The sequence below is a fragment of the Danio aesculapii genome, chromosome 14, assembly GCF_903798145.1.
Source record: "Danio aesculapii chromosome 14, fDanAes4.1, whole genome shotgun sequence".
Taxonomy (NCBI): Eukaryota; Metazoa; Chordata; class Actinopteri; order Cypriniformes; family Danionidae; genus Danio; species Danio aesculapii.
In genome coordinates this window covers 454042-474041 of record NC_079448.1, presented here as the reverse complement: position 1 = coordinate 474041, position 20000 = coordinate 454042, and the positions used below count along the sequence as shown (strand labels likewise).

The following is a 20000-nucleotide window of genomic DNA, read 5'->3' as shown; positions in this document are numbered from 1 at the left end:
CAACACACACACACACACACACACACACACATTAAAGAGACTCCGCATGGCTGACATTCACAGCTTCAGCATCACCGAGGCTGACTTTTACACAGACCGAGCAGCAAGAGTTCAGCGATGATTTAACAAACACTAAATCATCACAGGGAGAGAGAGAGGAGAAACAGATACGGACAGAGACTTGCTCGGGTTGCCAGATCTTAGTGGAACATACACCAAACAAGAACAGGTCCATTACTCACTGAAAACAAATTAAACACTTCATATGGAGTATAATACTGATGTTTAGTTATCCAGACCACTTTAATAACTCTAATAAAAGCCCACAGACGCTTAAAATAACTGGACATGGCAACCCTGCAGTGTGTGTCATTTGCTTAAACTTACATCAGACATTTTCCTTCAGCTAAGTCGCTTTATTAACCAGGGGTCACCACAGAGGAATGAACCGACAACTACTCCAGCATATGTTTTACACAGCGGATACCCTTCCAGCTGGAACCCAGTACTGGGAAACCCCCATACACACTCATTCACACACACTCATACACTACGGCCAGTTTAGTTGATCAGTTCCCCTATAGCGCATGTGTTTGGACTGTGGGGGAAACCGGAGCACCCGGAGGAAACCCACACCAACACAGGGAGAACATGCAAACTCCACACAGAAACACCAGCTGACCCAGCTGGGACTCAAACCAGAGACCTTCTTGCTGTGTGGCCACAGGGAGACACCACTGAGCCACCGTGCCACCCCATAACTATTTTCTTCATCTTTTATTATTATTTACATCCTAAACAATTGCACAATCATGACTGCTTTAATTATATTTCATCTTAAAACTGTTAGTCACTAATTAGCAAAATTCCCAGTACTGGGTTGCAGCTGGAAGAGCATCCGCACTGTAAAACATATGCTGGAATAGTTGGCGGTTCATTCCACCGTGGCGACCCCTGATGAATAAAGGGACTAAGCTGAAAAGAAAATGAATGAATGAATAATTAGCAAAAGTCTAATGTGAGGCGGCTCAGTGGTGTCACACTGTGAACATATGAAAATGGGAAATTTGTAGAATAATTTTGTCTTATTTTTTAATCATATATTTTACAAATGTTACTTCATATGAGCTAAGATAATCAATTCAATTAAATAATTCAGATTGTGGAATAACATAAATTAAGCTGTGAACCCTAAGAGCATGAGTGGCCCCTCTCTCTCTCTCTCTCTCTCTCTCACACACACCATACTCATGCCTCGTGAGATGTCAGATGACATCACAATCCTTTGGGTGTGTGTGTGTGTGTGTGTGTGTGTGTGTGTGTGTATGGTGTTAATAATGAATATACATGTGTTTTGTGTGTGTGTGTGTGTATAGTTGAAGACACAACTATCAGCCCTGCATGTTTCATAATGTTTACCAGAGCAAAGTTAGTTTCTCTTCTGTAGTCTTATTTCTGAAAACTGCTGTGGTCAGTATTATTATTCCTCTAATGTAATAACTATTCTTCGATGACTTGCCTAATTAACAGGTTAATATGAAGAGTTTAGATGCAAAAACTCTGAATGCGGTCTAAAAACTTCCTCTAAAATGAGCATTTTATCAGGCTCGTGTGTGTGTGTGTTCAGTAATATCACGTTTAAGGCAAACAATAAGTCCTTTCCTGCTGTTTAAAGTGAAATATCTCAACATAAACAAACGAGGAGAAGAAAAATGTTCATTTTAGATGGAAATTTCAGACGGCACTCAAAGGTTTTTGCATCTGAACTCTTCATATACTAGCTAATATAATAATGTTTATACACACACACACGCGCACACACACACACACACACACACACACACACACACACGTATATATACTCAGATGTGTAAATACACACACACACACACACACATATATATACTCAGAAGTGTAAATACACACACACACACACACACGTATATATACTCAGATGTGTAAATACACACACACACACACACACACACACACAGTCTGGTGTTTTTGAAAGGATGTTAATCTCTACTAAAACACAATATAGTCAAATGTACACAAAGAGCATAAAGACAGATGAAGACAGCCTTATATCTGTGATTATCTTTGAAGTGTGTGTGTGTGTGTGTGTGTGTGTGTGTGTGTGTGTGTGTGTGTGTGTGTGTGTGTATTTGTTGCCCATGAGTGAGTGTGTGTGTGTTTGTGTGTGTTGCCCATGAGCGGTTTGTGTGTCGATGGAGGCTGTAAATCTGCGGCCGCTAATAAACCTCAAACAGCTATCGCGGAAACACTACACAATCACACACACACACACACACAACAGCCACACACACACTCAGATGTGTTTACCTTTAATTCCGGCCATGGCGCGGATCTAAATACACACTATTACAGACTAAACAATTAAAGCTGAAGAAACTCCTCGCGCTGATAACCTCCGCTCCGCTAGCGCTACCCTCCACACTGCGCATGCGTGGAACAGAGGCACTTCCGGCGACTACAGAGCAACTAAACAATCGGTTAAAGGTATACAGCTGCGGATACTCACATCGATATAGCATACTCTTTTGTGTGACACTTTACAGCGACAATTAATATATTTACATTATTGTGAAAGTTGGGTTTAGAATTGGGGTAGGGGAACACATTGATAAAATACAACCCATGGGTAATAAAATAGATATTATGAATAATACTATGTATAATTACAGTTTTCACATTACTCTGAGGGTTGGGTTTAGGGTCGGGATAGGTGCAGATAGGTGTTAATACAATACAACTAATGGGTAATTTAATAAATAATTATCGTTAACTTACGACTGCAGCTCTACATGGTTATATACAAAATATGTAAATATCTATAGCAGCTCTATCCCTTCTAGAAACACCGTCATTTATTATTAAAAACAATGGAATAAAATCTTACCGAATTTTTAATTAAATACAATTTATTTTTATGCAAATTATAATGCTTGCTTTATGACAAATTAATTTTTATTGGAGGACGAAACCTGCAAAAACAATAAATATGCAAATAAATATGCAAATAAATTAATTAAAATAATCCACAAGTTCCTGCATAAATAAAACAATAAATATATATGCAAATATTTACATATTTATTTATGCAGAAATTTGTGCATTTATTCATTTATTTATTTATTTGCTTATTTATTTATTTATTGTTTTATTTATGCAGAAACTTGTGTATTTATTTTTTCATTTATTTATTTATTTGCGTATTTATTCATTTATTCATTTATTGTTTTATTTATGCAGGAATTTGTGCATTTATTTATAGTATTGTTATTATTACTATTGTATGGAGGAGGAAATCTGCAAAAACAATAAATAAATAAATACGCAAATATATAAATAAATGAGTAAATAAATCCATTAATTCATGCAGAAATAAATAAATAAATATGCAAATAAATAATTTTATATAACAATCCACAAATTCCTGCATAAATAAATATATTAATAATTAATTGCGCAATCAGGTGAATAATTAAATAAATTACATGAGGGGATAAGAAAATGCTAAACTGAAAGTTTATTTTAAGAGGAGAAGATAAACTTTCAGTTCAACATTTTCTTAAATCATGTAATTTATTTAGTAATTTGCCAGCTCGCACTATTATTTATTTAAATATTTATTTATGCAGGAATTTGTGGATTTTTTATATACATTTATTCATTTATTTATTTGCAAATGTATTTATTTATTTGTTTATTTATATATTTCCGTATCAATTTATTGTTTTTGCAGGTTTCGTCCTCCATAGTTTTTGTGGTATTGATGCAAGAAATGTAAATTATTTGATAACAATTCCAGATTCACCTAATAAGAAAGCACTTAAAACATAAACAATTTTGCACGGCTTATAATTTGTTTAATTTAATTTATTTATACAAATGTAATTGATCAATTTAATTTTAATTGTATACAATTTATATTTTTGCTTTAATATTTCTTAAAGGTAGTAAAATGAGTAAAACTATTTTTTCTATCCATTTACACTTATGAATAAAGAAATTATCATAAATAATAAGTAAATTCATAAAAAGTCCTCATAAAAATGTAAATATCCTCATCTTTGAGCTGCAGGTCAGTCTTTTGGACTTTGTTTCATAGAAAAAGTCAAAGCACACCAAAGACAGTCTAAATGTACATCCCTAAAGTATTGCATATAGTCAGATTTAACGCTCTGATAAATTACATTGCTTTTATAAAGAATTGTTTTTAGTATTTGGTTTATAAACGAAACCTTTTTGCTGGAATGTTGACAGACAGTTGGTGTCTTTTATTTTGTATATACGGTGTTGCTGTCCGTGCGCGTGCCGCGGCGCCGCCGGAGGTTCCGTGTTGAGATGGCAGCGGTGAGGAGCGACTCTCTGGAATATTTTCCCGAAAACATTTTAATCGATATTTTATCTTATTTAAGTGTGCAGGAGCTCGTGAGGAACTCCAGGTAGGGCCTTCATGAAGCAGCTGACAGTCAGAGTTCAGCAGAACTGTTGCTGTGCGCGTGCGTGTGTGTGTGTTTATAACTGAAAGTGCGCGCGAACTCTCTGTGGTTTTGAACTGTTTTGTTGAAACTCAGAATCAGAAACACAACCGGAAGTCGGAAACCACATAAACAGCTATATTCTACAGTCGATGATAAACACAAACAAACAAACAGAAGAGAAAGTTTGTGAATCTCTTTCAGAATTGATGAATTGATTATTTAGTAATGTTCTGAATAATATATTTCATTCAAAATTGTTTACATACAGTCAACAAGACAGAGAAAATGTCTATATATATATATATATATATATATATATATATATATATATATATATATATATATATATATATATAACTAATTCACATTCATTATCACCACACACACACATTTATATATTTATTATTTACACATTTGTGTGTATGATAATATTGAATATGTGTTTCTCAGTATTAATGTATGTAATAATGTTATTGTGTATGTAATAATGACTGTGTGTGTATTAAATATTAATATGAATGTGTGTGTGTGTGTGTGTGTGTGTGTATATTAAATATTAATATGAATGTACGTGTTAATGATTATTACTGTGTGTGTGTGTGTGTGTTATTAATTATTATAAATGTGTCGATGTATGGTAATGTGTCTCTTTATTAATGATAATGTGTCTGTGTGTGTGTTAATGAGTACAGTATGTGTGTGTTAATAGAATTTGAATGTGTGTCTGTATGTCAATAATGTGTGTGTGTGTGTGTGTGTGTGTGTTAATAATGAGTAGGAATGTGTGTGTGTGTGTGTGTTATTAATTAATATAAATGTATGTATGTATATATGATAATATGTGTCTCTCTGTATTAATGATAATGACTGTGTGTGCGCGTATGCGTGTGTGTGTAGGGTGTGTCGGCGCTGGCAGCAGCTGGTGAAGGATCAGAGACTGTGGCGTTGTGTGGATCTGTCTTCATTGAAGAGAGTGAGTTCTGTCCTCTATAATCATTTCTATTCAAAGGGAAGATGTTATAACCTGTTTCTAATGTATGTGTGCAAGCATGCAGGTTTGTGTATGTGTGTGAATTTATCTGTGTGTGTGTATGTGTGTGTGTATATATATATATATATATATATAAAGTGTATCCAGAGAGTATTGACAGCGCTTCACTGTCCCCACATGTGTTCATGTTCCAGCTTTATTCCAACATGGATTAAACTGATGTATTTCCTCAACATTCTACACACTATCCCCCATAATGACAATGTGAAGAAAGAGTTTCTGGAATTGTTGCAGATTTATTAGAAATAAAAGCTGATAAATCAGGTGTTCATCAGTGTTGGCAGGCTTTGCTCAACACTTTGTCTCTGCAGCTTTGGCAGCGATTACAGCCTCGAGTCTTTCTGAATATGATGCCACGAGCTCACCACACCTGTCTTTGGGGATTTTGGCCCGTTCCTCTTTGCAGGACCTCTCAAGCTCTATCAGGTTGGATGGGAAGCGATGGTGTACAGCCATTGTCAGATCTCTCCAGAGATGTTCAATAGGATTTAGGTCTGGGCTCTGGCTGGGCCACTCAAGGACATTCACAGAGTTGTTGTGAAGCTGCTCCATTGAAGCGTCGCCCCAGTATGAGGTCAAGAGCGCTCTTCCGTCTGGCCACTCTACCATACAGGCCCTTATATAGACAGGTGTCTGCCTCTTCAGATCAGCTGAATTGAGCACAGGTGAACTCCAGTGAAGCTGCTGAAACATCTCCAGAATGATCAGTGAAACAGAATGCTGAGCTCAATCTAGAGCTTCACACCAAAGCCTGTCAACACTGATGAACACCTGATTTATCAGCTTTTATTCCTAATAAATCTGCAACAATTCCAGAAACTCTTTCTTCACATTGTCATTATGGGGGATAGTGTGTAGAATGTTGAGGAAATACATCAGTTTAATCCATGTTGGAATAAAGCTGGAACATGAACACATGTGGGGACAGTGAAGCGCTGTCAATACTCTCTGGATACACTGTATATATCCGCGTGTGTGTGTGTGTGTGTGTGTGTGTGTGTGTGTGTGTGTGTGTGTGTGTGTGTGTGTGTGTGTGTGTGTGTGTGTGTGTGTGTGTGTGTGTGTATGCATATGTGTGTGTCTATCTCTTATTGTTTCTGTGTATGCATGTACTCATATATAAATGTGTGTGTGTGTGTGTGTGTGTGTACGCAGGTGTCGTCTCGTCTGCTGTGGCTGCTGCTGCGTCAGTATCTGGGTGTGGGTCTGCGGTATCTGCGTGTGCGCGGTCTGCTGTTGTCTGCGCGCGGCGGCTCGTTCCTCACACACTCGTGGCTGAAGGCGCTGTGCGGCCGGTGTCCTCGACTGCGCACACTCTCCCTGCTGCATGCGGACCTGCGCGCTTTACAGAGTTGTCGGGTGCTGCCACCGTTGCTGCACACACTGGAGCTGCACAGCTGTGAGGTGCCACCCGGGTTCTTCAGCGCAGACACCGGCACTGACACACAGATGTGTGTATATGCATGCATGTGTGTGTTATTGTGTGTGTATGTGTGTACGCATGTATGTTTGTGTGTTACTGTCTGTGTATATGTGTGTGTGTGTGTGTGTGTGTGTATGCATGTATGTGTGTTATTGTTTACTGTGTATGTATATGCATGTGTGTATGCATGCGTGTGTTTGTGTGTTATTGTTTATTATGTATGTGTGTGTTATTGTGTGTGTGTGTGTATATGCATGTGTGTATTCTTGTGTGTGTTTATGTGTGTGTGTTATTGTTTATTATGTGTGTTATTGTGTGTGTGTGTGTGTGTGTATATGCATGTGTGTGTTATTGTGTGTGTATATGCATGTGTGTATTCGTGTGTGTGTGTGTGTGTTGTTTATTATGTGTGTGTGTGTGTGTGTATGCGTGTGTATTTGCATGTTTATGCGTGCGTGTGTGTGTGTGTGTGTGTGTGTGTGTGTATGCAAGTGTGTATTCATACGAGTGTGTGTGTGTGTTATTGTTTATTATATGTGTTATTGTGTGTATGTGTGTGTGTGTGTGTGTATATGCATGTGTGTGTTATTGTTTGTGTATATGCGTGTGTTTGCGCGATTGTGTGTGTGTATATATATATATATGTGTGTGTGTGTGTGTGTGTGTGTATATGCGTGTGTTTGCCCGTGTGTGTGTTATTGTGTGTATGTATGTGTGTGTATGCATTCATGTTTGTGTTTTAGTCTGTGTGTGTGTGTGTGTGTGTGTGTGTGTGTGTGTGTGCGTGTGTGTGTGTGTGTGTGTTTGTTATTGTGTGTATATACATATGCATGCATGTGTGAGTGTGTTATTACATGTGTATATGCGTGTATGCATATGTGTGTGTTTTTGGATGTGTTTGTATGTATATGTGTGTGTTATTATTTGTGTGTGTATATATGTGTCTGTGTTATTGTGTGTGTGTGTGTTATTGTATGTATATGCACGAATAAGCGCGCGTGCGTGTGTGTGTACGCATGCACTCATGCATGTACCGCTCCTGTTCTTCAGCACACAGATCAGCATCCAGACTCTGGTTCTGAACAGCGTGCCGTCGTTCTCGGACCAGCACCTGCGCAGTGTGTGTGTGTGGCCGCAGCTGAGGCGCCTGGAGCTGCGGGATCTGCTGCGTGTGACGGTGGCAGGTCTGAAGAGCTGCGTTCCCCCTGACACACACACAAGACAGACGAGCGCCGCTCCCCCTGGCACACACACACTGCGAGCGCTCACACACCTGGAGCTGCAGACGGGTGTGCGTGCGCAGATGCTGGCGCTGGGGCTGGCGGAGGGCTGGCCGGGGCTGCAAAGGCTCAGTCTTGGCGGGACGGAGGTCAATCTGGGTCTGCTGGCGCTGGGTCGGCTGCGGGAGCTGCGCTGGCTGCGGCTGCACTCGTGCAGACTCACACACAACATGCTGCTCAGGAGCTTCAGGTGTGTGTATGCTGCAGACGGAAAAAAAAAACTCTCTCCGGCTCCCTGATCTCGTGTTAGTTTTGTTTATATGACTGTGTCTGGAGATACAGTAATGAATAATATATGTGTGTGTGTGTGTGTGTGTGTGTGTGTGTGTGTGTGTGTGTGTGTGTTCAGGTGTGTGCCGCAGCTACGTGTGCTGGAATTCAGTGAGGTGGAGTTTGTGGAGGACGAGATCAACACACAGCAGACGAGGGAAGCGGAGCCCGAAGCGGCTCTCAAACACGCTTTACACACACTGCTGCCCTCCTGCACACTGCACTTCACACACTGCACACACACCGTCAAAACTGACTGAACACACACACACACACACATCTGTGTCAATGAGTTTGCTGGAGATTTGTACTGTAAACGCTGTGAAAATGCCTTTGTGTCCTGTTTCTAGTGCAAATATCTACAAATTCTGAAGTCAGTCAGTATTTTCTAGACGAGCAGCAGATATAGTGCTGTTTTCAGACATAATGAGCCAAAATGAAGAGAGTTTCTCCTTAGAACAAACTGAATATTTTTGCCAATGAGGGAAGAGAAATTATCTTGTTTTCTCTTTAATATAGGTGTATTTCTTTTCCTCCATTGTCAGATTATTCTGCTTGTTTTAATGAGAAACTCTCTTCATTTTGGCTCATTATTGCTGAAAATAACACTATAGAAAATGCTTGTCTGGAAAATGCTGACTGTTGTGTTGAGTGTTTAGATATTTGCACTAGAAACAGGACACAAACAGAGGAAGAGAAGCAGTTTTTGCAGTGATCAATTGCGTTAATCAAGATAAAGTGTTTAAGTGTGATAATTGTGCATTTCTGCATTTGGCTGATTTTGTTTTGGATGGTTTGAGTGTGCACATGTCTGTGTTGTAAATATCACTGAGGAAGATTAATGAGGAAGATCACTGCAAACGATAACAGACTCGTTTTTTACATTGATGGTGAAAAACAATAGCTTGAAATTAACTTGATTTTATTTAATTGTAAGCATATCTGTTTGCATTTTATATCATTTTCATGCATCGTTGATTAAACACTGTATTACAGACATGAAAATCATTGTATATAGTGGTAAATATAATAAAACACACATGATGATCAGTTTGTACAGTGATGTTATAGTGCCAAAAACGAAATAAATGACCTGGAGACAAATGTGACACACAGTTTTGTGTGTTTCAATTCATCTGTGTGTGTGTTTGTGTGAGAGACACAAATGTGTATAATGTCATGGGTATGAACCAGGTGTTACAGGACAGGTGACTTATGACTAGGGCCAGACGGAATATGCGGGCATTTTTTGCTATTTCTGCTGAGAATTTTGTAAAAAGATCTGCAGATTTATGCGGAGTGATTTTGGGAGTATCGTAACTAACAACTTAATATATGAAATGAAAAATAATACATTGTTAACTTTTATTTAATGTTTACGATGCAAATCAATGTAGATCCACTAATTTGGTAACAAAGCAATTCTTATGGATAATACCTCTACTAAAAGACAGAAAATATGACTGTACAAACTGTATTGTAAATAAATCAAATGAACACTTTTATATCAGTCTATAATATATGTCAAATTAATATTATAAATATACATTTAAATTACACAAGTCTTTACATGGACTCAATGATGGGCTAAAAATTTGCACAGATTTTCAGCCCATCACTGAGTCCATGTATTTACTTTATTGAATTTATATTTATTCAGTTTTTAATTTCACTAATATTATTGTGATATAATAATAATATTAAAATGTTCATATGATTTATGTTCAATACAGTGTGTAAAGTCATATTTTCTGTCTTTAAGTGGATATTTTATATGAGAGACTTGCCAAATAAGTGGATCTAATTGGATTTGAATTGTAAACATTAAATAAAGGTTAACAATGTTTTATTATTTATATTTTTATTTTAAGTTTTTAGCTATGATACTCCTAAAATCATTCCACATAAATCCACAGATCTTTTACAAACCTCTCAGTAGAAATAGCATGAGTTAATTAAATGTTTATTTAAAACTGTCTGCTGACCCTACTTATGAGGTAAAGAAAGTCTTATAAATCACACATGGATTCATTAATTCATTCATTTTCCTTCGCCTTGGTCCCTTTATTCATCAGGGGTTGCCACAGTGGAATGAACCAACAACTATTCCAGCATATATTTTACACAGCGGATGCCTTTCCAGCTGCAACCCAGTACTGGGAAACACCCACACTCGTTTACACATACACACACACACATACACACACACACACACACACTCATACACTACAGCCAATTTAGTTAATCAATTACCGGAGCACCCGGAGGAAACCCACACCAACACGGGGAGAACATGCAAACTCCACACAGAAACACCAACTGACCCAGCCAGGACTCGAACCAGTGACCTTCTTGCTGTGATGCCACCGTATATACTGTATAAAAAAAAATAATAATAATAAATAAATAAAAAAAATTTTTTTTTTACTAATGCTTTGCTTCTTAGACTTTACACACCTGAAACTTGTCTATAGCACTTGTTCACTGCTGCTCTTATAGTTGTGTAAATTGCTTCCTCGTCCTCATTTGTAAGTCGCTTTGGATAAAAGCGTCTGCTAAATGACTAAATGTAAATGTAAATCAAACAGAATGAGTGTTTGCAGAAAGTAAAATTGACCACAGTCTCCTGTAAGCTATATGTTTAGATGTAGGGCTGGGAAATGCCAATAGAAAATACAGTTTGTACAGTATAAAAACAATGGAAACCTGTCGAAACACGTCACAAATACAATGGTGTGTGTCATAGACTGTAAAATATAGGTGTGTGTGTGTGTGTGTCTCCGCGCCGGTAGGTGGCGGTGTGAGCGCGCGCGCAGTCTGTTGCTGTGGTGACGGTGACGCGCGCGTCTGTCCTAAACGTGTGAGTGAATATAATCTTATTTTTCTGCTAAATTCATCCTTATATTTTGATTAGTAGTGAACTATCGCAGTGATCACCGCGTGTAAACCACCTGAAACACATTTAAACACACACTGCGCTCATCTACAGCTCAGATCCGCCTGTGTTGATGTCTGTGGGCTTCTGTTGGGATGTTTTTATAACGTCACTTGTACAGAAAGAGAGCGAAGGTTATGATATTAACTGTACAAATCCCATATTCAGCAGCTGTGGAGGTTAAACACGCGTTTGAGTTAATGAGAGAGTGAAATTAAAGCTGTAACCTTGTGGTTTCCAGTAGAATGTGATTATATCTCCTGTCTAGAGTATCCGCTAACACAGAACACTCTGAGTGCTCATGACAATATACTGTAGTCATTTATACTAAATACTGTAGTGTTTTTGAGCAATACTATAGCACAATGTACATTATACTGTCTATATTGTAGTGTTAACTATAGTCAACTGATCAACAATATTAAATACTGTAGTATATTTGAGTTTTTACTACAGTAACTGCGATTTATTGTAGTATAATATACCTTATAGCTGTAGTAAACTACAGTGTTGGCTCATTTGTTTATATTACTGTAGTTGTTACCATAGCAACTACAACCTTTACTATAGTATGGTTTAAAACACTACAGTATTTACTATAAATCACAGCGGTATTTCTTCATATGGGAATGTTTTAGAAATGAGAATTATTTATTAGGGGCGGCACGGTGGCTTAGTGGTTAGCTCCCCTCACAGCAAGAAGGTCACTGGTTCGAGTCCTGGCTGGGACAGTTGGCGTTTCTGAGTTTGCATGTTCTCCCCGTGTTGGTGTGGGTTTCCTCAGGGTGCTCTGGTTTCCCCAGTACTGGGTTGCAGCTGGTAGGGCATCCGCTGTGTAAAACATATGCTGGAATAGTTGTCGGTTCATTCCGCTGTGGTGACCCCTGATGAATAAAGTGACTAAGCTGAAGGAGAATGAATGAATGAATATAATTATTCATATTGAGATGATACTCATTTCTTTCTGATCTTCTCTGCAGACACTGGAGATACACACCTCTGAGTGTGTGTGTGTGTGAGTGTGTGTTGATGGTGCTGTAGCTGTGTGTGTGTCTGTGTGTGTGTGTGTGTGAAGCTGGGATGTCTGCACTGAAGAGTCTTGTACCCGCGCGCTTCCTCACACTGACTGCTCACCTGGTCATCATCATCACCATCTTCTGGTCTCGCGTGAGAAGACACACACACACACTAATACACACACAAACAAACTCACACACACAATAACACTAATACACACAAATAAACTCACACACACTCTCACACTAACACCAATACACAGTCACACACACACAAGCTAATACACACACAAAAATACACAACACTAGCAATAATACACACACACACAACAACTAATACACACTTACACCAATCTCTTACATTCTTTCACACACATACTCTTACACACATACACACTATTATACATGCACACACTGTCTCACACACATTCATTCACTGTCTCACAAACACACACGACACACAACACAGCTCTCCTGAAGTTTCATCTGACAGAGGCGAATGACTGAACAGTGTGTGTGTGTGTGTGTGTGTGTGTGTGTGTGTGTGTGTGTGTGTGTGTGTGTGTGTGTGTGTGTGTGTGTGTGTGTGTGTGTGTCACAGGATAATAATATTCAGTCATGTCTGCCACTGGAGTTCACAGAAGATCAGTACAGAACAGAAGACACACGGTAAAACACACAGACACACACACACAGACGCACACACACACACACACACACACACACACGTGCTTTGGGGTGTTCTGCATTTCTACTGTATTATATAGCTGTAATAAGTATATAATAAGTTTGTGTGTGCGTGTGCGTGTGTGTGTGTGTGTGTGTGTGTGTTCCTCATCCTCAGGCTGACCGTGGCTCTGTCTGTGACTCTGGCTCTGTTTGTGCTGGAGCTGGCTGGATTTCTGTCTGGAGTCTCCATGTTCAACACTAATCAGGCTCTGCTGTGTATCCTTACACACACGCACACACACGCACACGCACACACACGCACACACACACACACACACACAATTGCAAGACCGTTCAAATAAAAAAAGTCAAATTCACAAGAAAATAATATAATATTTTTAAAGTCCGAGAAAAATGTGTGTGTGTGTGTTTCTGAACGTCTACCAGCTCTGATCACACACTCCAGCGCGTGTGTGTGTTTGTCCTTCTTCGTTTTCCATCAGTGGCCCTGCTGGACGTACTGGATCATCTTCAGCATCTGCAGGTGAAACACACACACACACATCACCATATACACAATAACACACGCACACACACACACACACACACATGCATCACCATACAAACATCACCATACACACACACACTCACACCCCAACCCTAAACATGCAATAACGCACACACATATCACCATATACACAATAACAAACTCACATCACCATACACACATACACTCACACACCTGAGACACACACACACACTCACACATTACCATACACACAGTAAAACACACACACATATCAGCATACAGTACACTCTCACACACACACCATCACACAATAAAACACACCACATCAGCATACACACTCTCACACACACTCCCACATCACTATACATGCAATAACACACACATCAGCATACACACACACACACACACATCACCATACACGCAATAGCACACATCAGCCCACACATTACACACAATAACACACACACACTTCAGCATACACACAGTAACACACACACAATACATACATATTAACACATCAGGATATACACAATAACACACATCGACACAAACACACACATCATCATCATACACGCAATAACACACACACCACACACACACATCATCATACACGCAATAAAAAACATCAACACACACACACAATACATACATATCAACAATGTGTATGTTGATATGTATGTGCTGTGTATGTATATATATATATATATATATATATATATATGTTGATATGTATGTATAGTGTGTGTGTGTGTTTATGCGAGTGTTTATGTTGACGTGTGTGTGTGTGTGTCAGTGTGTTTCCAGCTGTCCTGGAGCTATTCCTGCTGCTCTCCCTGAGGGTGCTGTGAGTGTGTGTTTTCTCCACATGAGGACTCTGAGGAACAGAAACACACACACACACACTGCTTCACTTCTGCTTTACACACTCCTGTCGGCTCCTCGGACCTGCATCTACTTGTTTCTACTTTCTGTGTGTTTTATAAAGAGATGAAAGCGGAGTCTGTGTCTGGATCAGCTGTGTTTGTACGATTATATTATTGAGGATTTCATCAATATGTAATTTAAAGAGCAGCTATTATGCAGAAATCACTTTAATGCTGTGTGTCAGCAGTGTGTGAGTATCTCCAGCAGACTCTGATGCTCAACAGTAATCAAGTGTGTTTATTATAATCAGACTTGATGCAGAAGCACTTTGATTGACATTCTCCATTTGTACGTGTCATCAGAGGGGGAAAGCCCCGCCCACTAGTGCCCATCTCTCCATCTCATTAACATAAACAGCAGCCCTGAGTGAGAAGCAGCCGTCTGTCCATTATCCATTAGAGTGTTTGAGCTGCTGAAGATAATGTCAGCATAGACTAAGAGGATTCTAGATGTGGAGTTTTGGATGATATTTAAAGATATTTTTAGTTTAGTTTAGTCTAACATTTTAACTTTAGACCTATAATTTGAATGTATTACCCATTACAGCATAAATTCAGTTTTTAATCGATTATTTGATTTCATAATTGTAATTTTTATGAGATAATTTTGAGAATAATTTACCAAATTATGTTTATTTTTCTATATGTGGGCTTCTATACATCTAAAACAGTACAATAAAATCAGTATGCATAAATGTAAATAGTGTATAGATGGACAGATGTAGGTGGCACAGTGGTTAGCACTGTCACAGCAAGAAGGTTGCTGGTTTGAGTCCCTGCTGGGTCAGTTGGTGTTTCTGTGTGGAGTTTGCATGTTCTCCCCGTGTTGGTGTGGGTTTCCTCCGGGTGCTCCGGTTTCCCCCACAGTCCAAACACATGCGCTATAGGGGAACTGATCAACTAAACTGGCCGTAGTGTATGAGTGTGGGTGTTTCCCAGTACTGGGTTGCAGCTGGAGGGCATCCGCTGTGTAAAACATACGCTGGAGTAGTTGGCGGTTCATTCCGCTGTGGTGACCCCTGATAAATAAGGGACTAAGCTAAAGGAAAATGAATGAATGAATGGTTTAAGATGAGATGGTGCAGATTTTGAGCTTTGTGGGTTTTTTTGCAACATAATAAAACATCCAGAATACACTGTTGTGTTTCTTTTAGTTCTTTATAACATGTTAGTGGCTGTTTTACATGTTTTAAATGTGCCTTTTTATGCAACATTTTACATTTACAATAATAAATATGTGTTTTTTTCTGTCTGATCGCACTTTTTAATATTAATTATTAGTGTTGACGACTGAAATACCCGTTATTCTTTATGTAAACCATTTAGAAGTGGAATTGTATGCTTATATTGTACATTTTGTACAAATATATGAGAATTCGAGCATATTTCATTAAGTAGCACCTCATTTGCATATTTAAAAAACATTTAAAAGTACTTGCAATTCAAAATAAATGTGTTAATCAATCAACTTGCCAAGTAGAATCATACCTGTTCAATTTCTTTTGTATTCAGATGTATAAATTATACGAAAATTAATATCTTTCGAAAGGCATGTGTGAAATAGTTGCAAGAAGGGATACAGCTGCAGCCAAAAGTTAACGAGAATCATTTGTAATATTAATTAAATTATTATTAATTGTATTTAAGTAACGTCTACCCCTACCACAACCCTAAGCACAACCCTCACAGTCATGTAAACACAGTAATTATACGAATATTATTCATATTATTTATTAAATTGCCTATTAAACTGTATTTTTATTGCCGTCCACTCACATCCCAACTCTAAACTCAATCCTCATAGTATTAAAATATGCATTCAAATATTAATTATTGTTGTACAGTGTCACAAAAATGATGCTCTATTAATGTGAGTATGCTCGTATCCGCAGCTGTATCCCAATCCTTGTGGGCGGGTTCAAAGTGATTGACAGGTTTCTGTCTAATAAGCGTTCGCTAGTGTGAGCCAATCAGCGAGGAGCTGGTGTTGCTCGGACCAATGAAACAGCAGCTGGTGTACTGTTTGAATCCAGGCGGTTGAGAGGGAAACGGAAGAGAAGAAACACGCACGGGGGAACATTGGATTAAGCAGCCGCCATGCAGGTAAATAATCGAGTCTTTAATCACTGTATTTCAGCATAAGCATACCTATCTGTGTTGGTTCTGATTGATTAATGGCGCGCAGTGGTTCATCTGTGTGTTAACTGTCATTGTCCGAGTACGCGAGTCGTATTACAACAATTAGCCACGGTTTCACTGCACAATTAATTAAAAATAAACGTGGTGGGTGTCGTTAAACCGCGTTAATCACCGATTAGTATAGTTCTGTTCCTCTAGCCGTAGTTTAATCATGCTATTTGTAGTACAGCAGTGGTTAATCGATACAATGGCAGTCAATACAATAACAAACATGGCTTCCACACTTTTACCGCATTAAAACTCGGGTAATGTTGTGTGTGTACATGTCTGATGGCTGTTCTTAAAGTGTGTGTTCTGATCCATGATGATTTCTTTTAATCAGAATAAAGAAAACCGGGAACCCAGAGTTCAACAAACACCGGTAACGTTACAGATATAGTGTGTGTTTCTCTATAACTAACCTGTGTGTCTGATCATTGTGTCGTGTGTGTGTGTGTGTGTGTGTGTGTGTGTGTTTGTTTGTCTGTCTGTCTGTCTGTCTTTGTGTGTATAACCAACGTGTGTCTAATCGATGGTTGTCAGTGTGTATTTCTGCATAACTAGTGTGTGTTTGTCTGTCTTTTGTGTTTCTCAGTATAACTAACGTGTGTGTCTGTCAGTTTGTGTTTCTTTTTAACGAGCACACTGTACTTGTGTGTCTGTTGATGTGTATAACTAACCTGTGTGACTGATTGCTGTGTGTCTGTCTTTGTTGATCTGTTTAAATAAGGATTTTGTGTCTGTGTGTTGGTCTTTAACTAACGTGTGTGTGACTGATTGTGTGTGCCAGTGTCAGTGTGTGTGTGTGTGTGTGTGGCTTGTTTTAAATAGAAAGTACAGTGTGTACAGTATTGAAACCAATGCAATGTCCCCGCAATTCACAAAAAGAAACCAGTGTGTGTCTGTCTGGTCATTGTGTGTGGTTTTCTGTAAATCTGACGTGTGTGTGTGCGTGTGTGCGTGTGTGCGTGTGTGCGTGTGTGTGTGTGTGCGTGTGTGTGTGTGTGTGTGTGTGTGTGTGTGTGTGTGTGTGTGTGTGTGTGTGTGTTCAGTCTGCTGGTGTCGGCCCGCTCCGAGTTGAGATGAATCCAGACACACATGCAGTCACAGGTAAAACACTATTGATGCATTGATTTTTGCTTTTAGCCAAGCTAAAGTGTAGACATGCAGTGATGACTGTGGTCTTCTTTCAGGTCCTGGGAGAGTTCCTGTCAAGTCAAACTCAAAGTGAGTTCAGCATTTTTATTTACTATTATTTATTTATTAATAACCAATGTTTCCATGGATGTTAAAGCTGAGTGTATGAATTTTAATGTGATTTTCTAGACCTGGAAAAGCTTTGAAAGTAAATTTATCCACATTACTGTACTGGTTTGATTTATTAATGTGTGTGTGTGAAGCTGTCAAGTCTTATAAAATGAGCAACAATCAATTATTTAAAGCAAAAGTTTTTCTTGTTTAATTTATTAAATTGATCTAAATACAAATAATCGCCTACAAATAATATAAAATGCACATTTATATTTAACAGATGTTTATTATATTTAGTTTGTTGTAATGTAACAGAAACACCATGATGTGTGTGTGTAATGTCTGTTGTTCTCCTCCCCCAGAGTGCTGTCCATCGATGACTTTGACATCGGCCGTCCTCTGGGAAAGGGTAAGTTCGGGAACGTGTATCTGGCGCGCGAGCGGAAGCTGAAGGTGGTGATCGCGCTGAAGGTGCTCTTCAAGTCTCAGATGGTGAAGGAGGGAGTGGAGCATCAGCTGCGCAGGGAGATCGAGATCCAGTCGCACCTCAGGTCTGTGTGTTTCTGACGCTCCACACTCATCCTCTATCACATCAGGAGGTCTGTGTGTGTGTGTGTGTGTGAAGGTGATTTATAGTTTAGAGTTTAACAAAAAAAGATTGTTTATTTTTGGATACCGTTTTAAATTTAGCTGTACATTTAAGTGTGCTGTTAGGTGTGTTTGGGTTATTATAGTTTTGCATTTAAATTATTAGAAGTGTTTTTTTTAGCAGTAAATTTAAGTAGTTTATTATTATATTTTTTATTATTTTTTATATTATTATTTTTATTTGTTTATTATTATCATTATTATATATGTTTAATTTATTATATTTTTTATTTATTTTTTTTTTATTTTTTTTTTTTATTTTTTTTTAGTTCTGTTTTCTTTTTTAGCACATTTGTTTAGTGTGTGTGTACAGTCGAGTGAACAGAACATATTCAATGTCGACCAAAGTAAAGTGTATCGTTTGTACAGCTTTCACTCTTATCCAAACCTCCTGCTCAGATTCTACCCCACAGAATGAGTGTTTGTTATGAAAATGATTCTAATATTTGCTCATTTTATGTGTTAGATTTTAATGACTGTTTTATTTTAACAAATGTTTTTTTTTACCAATAGTTTTAGTTCTTGTTTACTAAAATCACGTGTGTATGAACAGGCATCCCAACATCCTGCGCTTCTACAACTACTTCCACGACGACACGCGTGTGTTTCTGATTTTGGAATATGCACCGCGCGGTGAGATGTACAAAGAGCTTCAGCGATACGGACGCTTTGACGATCAGCGCACCGCCACCGTGAGTCTCACACACCCATACTGTTCATTTACAATCACTACCTTAAACGAACACTACAGCATTTGGAAATGGGCTGATTTTACAGCTCTCCTAGAGTTTAACAGCTGAGTTTCACCATCCATTCAGCTGATCTCCAGGCCTGGTGGAGCCCTTTTAGCTTAGCTTAGCATAAAGCATTAAAATAGATTAGACCATTAGCATCTTACTCAAATGACCAGGGTTTTGATCGTTTTTCTTATTTAAAGTTGGACTCTTCTGTAGTTCCAGTGTGCACTAAGACTGATAGACAATGAGAAGTTGCTGTTTTCCAGGCTGATATGAATAGAGCAGGGGTGCCCAAACTCTTGTGAAGGGCCAAAAACCAAACTTGATTGAGGCTAGTTTTCTGAAGGTAAATATAGTTGCAATGGGTAATTTCCTAATTTTATTTAAAAATGACTAGAAAACAATGCTTTATATTCACTAATACAGTATTTTATTACATTTTATAATGAAAAAACAAAACAATCTCATTTATAAGAGAATGACTCTAGCTTTTGCCTTGATTTGCTCACTGATGTCTTCTGCATAGTCCTCTCCGTTGAGTGATGGTATTCACATTTTATAACATCTGATTAATTTACAACA

General features: G+C 38.4%; 4 protein-coding genes across 4 annotated transcripts in view; 3 read left to right on the top strand and 1 right to left on the bottom strand.

Moving 5' to 3' along the window:
• The window catches only part of leprotl1 (leptin receptor overlapping transcript like 1), a 6108-nt gene extending 3653 nt beyond the window's left edge, over positions 1-2455 (bottom strand). The window contains exon 1 of the mRNA XM_056472636.1: positions 2344-2455. Within this exon, the coding sequence (XP_056328611.1) occupies positions 2344-2359 (16 nt within the window). The 5' untranslated portion in view covers positions 2360-2455. The remainder of the gene's footprint in view (positions 1-2343) is intronic.
• Positions 2456-4337: 1882 nt separating this feature from the next.
• LOC130240687 (F-box/LRR-repeat protein 12-like) lies at positions 4338-8997 on the top strand. The gene is made up of 5 exons (XM_056472307.1): positions 4338-4469; positions 5406-5481; positions 6715-7010; positions 8033-8452; positions 8612-8997. Exons 1-5 carry the CDS (start codon positions 4369-4371, stop codon positions 8790-8792), a joined length of 1074 nt encoding a protein of 357 aa, XP_056328282.1. The 5' UTR covers positions 4338-4368; the 3' UTR covers positions 8793-8997.
• Positions 8998-12452: 3455 nt separating this feature from the next.
• tmem107 (transmembrane protein 107) lies at positions 12453-15335 on the top strand. Its single transcript, XM_056472306.1, has 5 exons — positions 12453-12634; positions 13085-13152; positions 13328-13428; positions 13600-13696; positions 14475-15335. The coding sequence occupies exons 1-5, from the start codon at positions 12548-12550 to the stop codon at positions 14527-14529; spliced, it is 408 nt and encodes a 135-aa protein (XP_056328281.1). The 5' UTR covers positions 12453-12547; the 3' UTR covers positions 14530-15335.
• Positions 15336-16625: 1290 nt separating this feature from the next.
• Positions 16626-20000, top strand: part of aurkb (aurora kinase B) — a 6014-nt gene continuing 2639 nt past the window's right edge. Inside the window, exons 1-6 of the mRNA XM_056472237.1 lie at positions 16626-16707; positions 17126-17164; positions 17835-17892; positions 17976-18009; positions 18396-18584; positions 19235-19373. Coding sequence (XP_056328212.1) covers positions 16702-16707; positions 17126-17164; positions 17835-17892; positions 17976-18009; positions 18396-18584; positions 19235-19373 — 465 coding nt within the window. The 5' untranslated portion in view covers positions 16626-16701. The remainder of the gene's footprint in view (positions 16708-17125; positions 17165-17834; positions 17893-17975; positions 18010-18395; positions 18585-19234; positions 19374-20000) is intronic.

Excerpts from the sequence above, each read along its gene's own strand:
- LOC130240687 (XM_056472307.1), top strand. The coding sequence starts at position 4,369 with ATGGCAGCGGTGAGGAGCGACTCTCTGGAATATTTTCCCGAAAACATT. Across the intron at positions 4,470-5,405 it reads GAGCTCGTGAGGAACTCCAG|GGTGTGTCGGCGCTGGCAGC; the intron begins GTAGGGCCTTCA and ends GTGTGTGTGTAG. Across the intron at positions 7,011-8,032 it reads ACCGGCACTGACACACAGAT|CACACAGATCAGCATCCAGA; the intron begins GTGTGTATATGC and ends CCTGTTCTTCAG.
- tmem107 (XM_056472306.1), top strand. The coding sequence starts at position 12,548 with ATGTCTGCACTGAAGAGTCTTGTACCCGCGCGCTTCCTCACACTGACT. Across the intron at positions 12,635-13,084 it reads TCACCATCTTCTGGTCTCGC|GATAATAATATTCAGTCATG; the intron begins GTGAGAAGACAC and ends TGTGTGTCACAG. Across the intron at positions 13,697-14,474 it reads ATCATCTTCAGCATCTGCAG|TGTGTTTCCAGCTGTCCTGG; the intron begins GTGAAACACACA and ends TGTGTGTGTCAG.